This window comes from Panthera onca, chromosome D2 (genome assembly GCF_046562875.1).
Source record: "Panthera onca isolate mPanOnc1 chromosome D2, mPanOnc1 haplotype 2, whole genome shotgun sequence".
In the NCBI taxonomy this organism is placed as follows: domain Eukaryota; kingdom Metazoa; phylum Chordata; class Mammalia; order Carnivora; family Felidae; genus Panthera; species Panthera onca.
The window spans coordinates 38,422,113-38,429,059 of record NC_138349.1 but is presented as its reverse complement, the minus strand read 5'-3'; the positions used below and the strand labels follow the sequence as shown (position 1 = coordinate 38,429,059).

General features: G+C 45.0%; 1 protein-coding gene across 5 annotated transcripts in view; it reads left to right on the top strand.

Annotated features, from left to right (window-relative positions):
• Positions 1-635: 635 nt before the first annotated feature.
• The window catches only part of LOC132674797 (uncharacterized), a 49,050-nt gene continuing 42,738 nt past the window's right edge, over positions 636-6,947 (top strand). The window contains exons 1-3 of one of the 5 annotated variants that reach the window (XM_060642127.3): positions 636-723; positions 3,148-3,287; positions 4,533-5,473. In XM_060642127.3, coding sequence (XP_060498110.2) covers positions 3,218-3,287; positions 4,533-5,284 — 822 coding nt within the window. In that variant the 5' untranslated portion in view covers positions 636-723; positions 3,148-3,217 and the 3' untranslated portion in view covers positions 5,285-5,473. The other 4 variants (XM_060642123.3, XM_081790502.1, XM_078434560.2 and 1 more) reach the window with 4 other exon arrangements.

Here is a 6,947-nt window from a genome sequence, read left to right as displayed (position 1 = left end):
CACCTAACCATACCCCGGGCTCCCCACCAGGGTAGGAAGCCTATCCAGAGTCTGGTAGCTAATCAGTGGTGGAGCCGATATGCAAACTCAAGACAAGATTCTTACCAAAGAGATCTGAAGGGAATAGCTCTACACCTGACAGCAGTATCGACCTTCCAGCCCCTCGAAATTCTTCAGTTGTGACAAATTCTTCCCCGTAGTCTCTGCTTGAAGGATCTGCTCCTAGCTTCAGAGCTGTAACTACAGAAACTTAGTCTTCGCTCATGCAGAGGCTCAACTCATAACCCCTAAGCACCCAAGACTCTTCTCCCCCCCCGCTCCCCCGCCCCCCGCCAAGACTTTGTTTCCTTCCACGAAGCCCTGCAAGAACCCCGGATTCCCGATTTCCTGGCCCAGCAGACGGCTTCCCGAAGCTGCTATTCCAGGCCTCGCTAATCTGAGCCGCTGCGTCTGGGTCAGTGGACAGGGCGCCTCCTCCTTGAGGCCAAAGGGGATCCTCCTGAGGACCCCGCGCGGGTGGAGACCCTCCAGAGCCCGAGCGGCAGGGCGCGCCGCCGAACTACGTTTCCCACAGTGCTCCGAGAAACCGGGACGACCAAGGCCCGGGACCCGGCGGGCAGGCTCGCGCGGAGCCTCCTGGGAGTTGTAGTTCGGTCTGCTCGCGCCGGCGCTGCTGTGGGCTCCGCGCCGGCCTTTGTCTGTCTGCGGGCGCGCGCCGCTGCGGTGAGTGAGGCCGCCGGCCGGGTCGGTGAGCCCAGGCAAGGCGGAGCCGCGTGGGCGGGCCGCCGCCCCCTGGCCCTCCGAGGCCCCAGTGGCCTTGAGCAGGCCCGGCCGGCCTGAGCCCCGAGGGGGGCCGCCCGCGAGGGGAGAGGCGTGCGGCCCGCAGAGAAGGGTCCAGCTGGACCGGAGAGCGGGATGCTGAGGTCCAGCACGCAGGGCGGGCCCGGGGTGGGGTGCTGAGGCGGGAGGGGAGTGTGTGCCCGGGGGGAGCAGGGGCCCTTCCGACCGCCGCTCCGCAGGGCAGAGCATGGGTGAAGGCCCCGTACCCTGGAGACGCGGGAGGGGGAGGCCACAGGCAGGTGTGCCCAGGGGCCTGCAGCGAGGGTTTCACGACACGGTCCGGGAGGAAAAACGCAATCTCCAGGGAGGGGGAATGGGAGAGAGATCAGACTTGTCAGGGTGGAGAATGGGAGAAAGGACAAAATGGACTCAGATGTGTGGAGAAAAAGAATCACCCTCCTCTCATCTTCTAACCCTAAAACTATCACCCAAGAGGTTACCAAGACAGCAAAGTTTACCCCTTCTGCTGGGCCTCTCCTGAGGACTCTCAGCATCAGGCCTTCAGTCTGTAGGTTGTAGCAGAGATTTTGCACATTTGGTTCTTTCGTTCTCCCAAGATCGACGTGATATGACAGTGTCATTAACCCATTTAGTCAGTGAGAAGATAGAGCCGGGGCTGTTTGGTTACTTGCCTAAGGTTGTGTGGGGGTAATGGAGAAGACAAGGCAAGAATCCAAGTTTCTCATGGCCTAATTCTGAGTTTTTCAAAAGGATAAATAGCCTTTCTGATAGGAAAAGCAATTTTCTACTAATAAAGCTACTTCTTTAAAATCTTCTGGAAACCATTTTCTCAGATTTGTGACCTAGGGAGAAAAATAAGACAATGTCCTTTTTTTTAATCAAGAGACACAGCTGAGTTGTTACTTGTTGGAAGATCTCAGCATGCGCAGAGGTAGAGCTATAAATTCTACCCTCTTGTTCGGACCAGACTATTTGCTGGATGCCCCAGGGACAGAGTCCAACCCTGGGTAGCAGTTTTCATGCCTTTTCCACTGACTCTTGATGGATGTGCAGTAGTTGAGCAGTAATGCCTTGAACTAACAAATGAACACCCTGTAGCATCCTGGCACTCTCACAGAGGATTCCTTTGTAGCTTCTACTCCAAATTGGAAGCGAGGCCTCCAAATTCAAGTTTTTTTGGTTTTTTTGGTTTTTTCCAAATACAAGTTTTAAATGCCTCTCCAGTCAAAACAACACGTAGCCAAGTGTACAGCTGTCAAGTGTAGCATTTGTTTACTTTAACAAAACGAAGCACTGTAGCATCACACTGCTATTGCATTAAATCAGGAGGCGAGCATTTTGATGAAATATAGTTGATGGAAATAAGGATTATACATTGAACCACTGCATAAAGTGTAAGAATTCGGTAATGAGGATCCTAAAGTAAGAAGGAAATACTCAAAAAAAAAGGAGGGGGGAGGGATAGATAATATGGAGCAAGAGGATTCCTAGGATCTTGAAGGTTAGTAAAATCTGGTCAAGCACTGTTACATTCGATTCCATTTTATAAAAATTCTCACCAGCTCTTTAGTGATTAGAGAACTGTCTAGTGTAAGGGCATAGACTTTGGACCTCAAAAGTCTTTAATTTGATCCTTTGCCTATCGTTGACTCCTCATTGGCTCTGAGAATTGGAGCAGGTTACTTATCCTAGTTGGAGTACCTTGGCTTGGTTTTGGGAGTCTGGAGTAGGTCTTCCTTTCCCAGGAATTGACAAGTATTTACACATAGAATTGGTATTCTCTTACCTTGAAGAATAGGAGAGGGCAGTCTGGATCCGAAACCTCCTAAATATTGCTAAAAGGTAAACATACGAGATCTCTTGTTCTGTCATAACCCAGGGGGATCTGGAGAGGAGAGCTAGAGCCATTTGCATCCTAAAACCAATCATGACGGCTGAAATGTTGGGTTTTTTTAGATTCTGAATTCCTTTGGAGGCTTGAAGGATAAAAGAGAAGGTGGTTAGATGGGGAAAGGAAGTGGGAGATCCCAATCACATGCCAAGGCTAAAGTACAAACAGGAGTGACCATTATCTTGGGATTGGCAGGAAGAGATTTATGTTTACGTGTTCTCTGCTTTCCCACCTCGTGTTTCCAGTTTGACTCATTTATGTGTGGTCATGGCACCTTTTGGCCAACTTTGCAGTCACATTATAGGTGACTTAAATTATATCAGTCCAGATTTCCTCCATTTACTCACCCCAAACTGGAGCTCATGTTGACTTTATCCTTCTCACTTATCAATTCTCCTGCCCTTTCCTGTTTGTTTTTGTTGTTGTTTTTTGTTTGTTTGCTTTTTCCTCCTCAGGTGTTCAAGAACAGCCCATGGAAGAATCATATGAAGAGGTGGTGATTAAGGTCATACGGCAGGCGTGGACATGTTTGGATTTCCAACAGCTACCCTGCTGGACTGTCACGGAAGATATGCTCAGAATGTAGCATTTTTCAGTGAGTGAGTCGGTTGATCGCTGAGATGCCCTCAGCTCACAACATTCAGTGTCCCTGTCCTCAAGCACTGGTCAGCAGACTGAGGAAGCAGAGGAGACATTTCTTTGGAGGAGTTCACTGTTCCTGGGGGTTACAAGGAAAGCTTGCAAGCTAAAATTAGAAATAATTAGAAAAGCATTGTTTCTTTTTTCCCTGTTCTTCCCACTCAGCGGTAGAAATCAAGGAAGAGAATGGTCTTGATATGGACGCAGTTTTGAGGTAGTCTCTGAGAAAATGAATGAGCAGCTTTACATCTCAGCACAGTCACTGAACAAGGGTAAGGCAGAAGAACGAGGAGAAAATCTTCCTAGGATGACTCCAAGAAAACTGTTAATAGTGATGAAGGGCCCAGTGCAGTAGGAGGCTCAGAGGCAGGGCAATACGGAAAACGCTGTCAGTCAGCATCTGCATAGGAAGTGTTTGAGAATAACTTCCAAACCAAAATTGGTCTCAGTTCCGCCGTGGCTTAATAGACTGAAATAGCATGGATTTTAAAGGGGAAAGTTTCTTGGATCAGATTCTATAATTGTCCTAACGTGATCTATGGTATCAGATAAATTATTTAATTTCCTTGAGCTCCAGGCTCTTCATCTGTAAAATGGGACAATAAACTCTACCTTGCAGGGTTGCAGGGATTAGATAATGGATGTAATGTACAAAACGATCTGATATATATTTTTTCTGTTGTCACGGAGCTTACTCTACTGTCAGGAAAACAGATTGGTATACAGATGGATTTCTCATTTATTGATTTCTTCAGGGCCTGTACCAACTTTTCTATTTTTTCTTACTGGAGTGCCTCCAAAATTTTAGAGCTTTAGGCCCTACGCAACCTGGATCCATAAACTTGTTTGGAGTCCGATAAAACTTGGGTATGGGGCTCTATTTGGTCCTATGTAGTTTTCATAATTTTTCTAAGCCTAAGGCTAAATTAAACTAAATTTAGAGGCAATATACTACTGTGGAGCATGCCTGTGTTTGAATCGCAACCTTACACTTAGCTGCAAGGTCTTTGACAACCTCCCTATGCTCTCATTTCCTTATCTGTAGCAATCTCATAGTATTGTTCTCAGGATTAAATTATCTATGCAGAGTTCATAGTATAATGGCTGGCACCTAAGCACTCAAAGCATTGTTTCTTTTTTCCCTGTTCTTCCCACTCAGCATATTGGTGCATCTTACATGACTTCCCTCTCATTTTACCAGATGTGATGACAGAAGCCCACCACAAATATGACCACTCTGAGGCCACAGGATCCTCAAGCTGGGATTTCCAGAATTCTTTCAGAAGGGAGAAGCTGGAACAAAAATCCCCAGATTCTAAGACACTACAGGAAGATTCACCTGGAGTGAGACAGAGGGTCTATGAGTGTCAGGAATGTGGAAAATCCTTCAGGCAAAAAGGTAGTCTAACCTTGCATGAGAGAATCCACACCGGTCAAAAGCCCTTTGAGTGTACCCATTGTGGAAAAAGCTTCAGGGCCAAAGGCAATCTTGTTACACATCAGCGAATACACACAGGAGAGAAGCCCTATCAGTGCAAGGAGTGTGGGAAAAGCTTTAGTCAACGAGGTAGTCTGGCCGTTCACGAAAGACTCCACACTGGACAGAAACCGTATGAGTGTGCTATTTGTCAGAGAAGCTTCAGGAATCAAAGTAACCTTGCTGTTCATAGAAGAGTTCACAGTGGTGAAAAGCCCTATAGATGTGATCAGTGTGGAAAAGCCTTCAGTCAGAAAGGAAGCTTAATTGTTCACATCAGAGTCCACACAGGCCTGAAACCCTATGCCTGCACACAGTGCAGGAAGAGTTTCCACACCAGGGGGAATTGTATCCTGCATGGCAAAATCCACACAGGAGAGACACCCTATCTGTGTGGCCAGTGTGGGAAAAGCTTTACTCAGAGGGGGAGTCTGGCCGTGCACCAGCGAAGCTGCTCACAAAGACTCACCCTTTGACCACTCTCTTCAAGTGAAGTTCTCTTTATGAATTAAAAGTACAAAATCCTCAGATCGAGCGACCCATCCAGTTCTATGGAATGAATGCAGACTCTTTCAGAAAGACCATCATTGGGTAGGGCATACTGACTTTTTTCCTTTCCCCCAAATGAATATGAAAAATAAATGTCTTGTTTATTATCATTATCACATATGTTTCATAATTTCTGTCAGTTTATTTGGGCCTGATTTCCCAAAGTAACTCCATTAATCTCACGCATACTGGGAGATTGTTCTGTGTATAACAGATAGAGATTTTAAATCTGTAGTTGACATCAGTCTTTTTTAAAAAATCAGCCCCTTATGAATGCCAAGATCTTTACATGTTCAAATCAATCTTGTACTGGATTCAAAACCACTGGTAAGAATTCATCCCAAAAAGCTTGATAGCAAATCCTTATGATCTAAAGAGGTAAATTATATCAAAGGTCTCTGGACACAGAAATGTTTTAGAAATACTATGGGTTTGATCAGTGATGCAGTATTGCTCCCAAAGATACCCTGATACCAGTTGAAAAAGCATAGAAGAATGTTCATATCATCCCAATTCATAATAGTCATAAACTGGATAAAACCCAACAATAGGTAAAGTTATAATATATTGGGGTATGTTCATATAATGAAATATAACTCAGCAATAAAAAAATAACACAGCTGATACAATAATATGGAAGAATCTCAAAGCTTTATATTGAGTGAAAGAACACAAATACACACCAAGAAAAACTACTCTATGGTAATAGAAGTCAGATAGTGGCTAACTATAGGGGGAGGGGACTGGATAAGGACTGACTTGAAAAGGGCACAAGGAAACCTTATAGAGTGAAAACAAGCGCCATAGGTTATTTCAGGTTTCATATGGTGGATGCCTGGGTCTATAGAATTGTCAAAGTGCACTGAACTCAACATTAGAGTCTATGCGTTTTCTCACGTGTAAAGTATACTTCAGTAACAATGAGATATTTTAAAAACACTGCACACAAGTCCCTTAACACTAATCTCATGAAGAGATGGGGGTCTGTCCCTTCCACTTGAGTCTGGGTAGGCTTGTGACTGCTTCAAACAAAAAAACAAAACTGATGCTACATGATAGCGAAGAATAGGTCTGAAGAGCTCTTTAAAGGTGTGAAAAATTTCTACATAATTCTCTTGAGACACTTACTCTGGAGAAAACTAGCTGCTGTGTGAAAAGCCTAACTTAAGACCACTATGATGGACAAAGCTGCTTATAAGTGCTCCAGTGGACAGCTTCAGCTGAGGTCCCAACAGATAGCCAGCATCAACTACCAGCCACGTGAGTGAGTTATTGTAGATGTCCAGCCAAGTGTAACCTACAGATGACTGGAGCCCCAAGTGACATCTGACCAAAACTGTATGAGAGACCCCAGTAAGAACAGCCTTCCCAAATTCCTAACACAGAATCGTGAGAGAAATCAAAAGTGATGGTATAACCACTAAATATTTAGATTATTATACAGCAATAATAGAACATATTTTCTAAAAGGATAAGATACTATGAAAAGAAAAGGAAAAGTCTGGGAGAACAACTTGAGATTTACTTACTGATTAAACCAAAACAGGAAATCATGATTTAAGATTCACCGGGGAGCTTAAGATTTAAAAA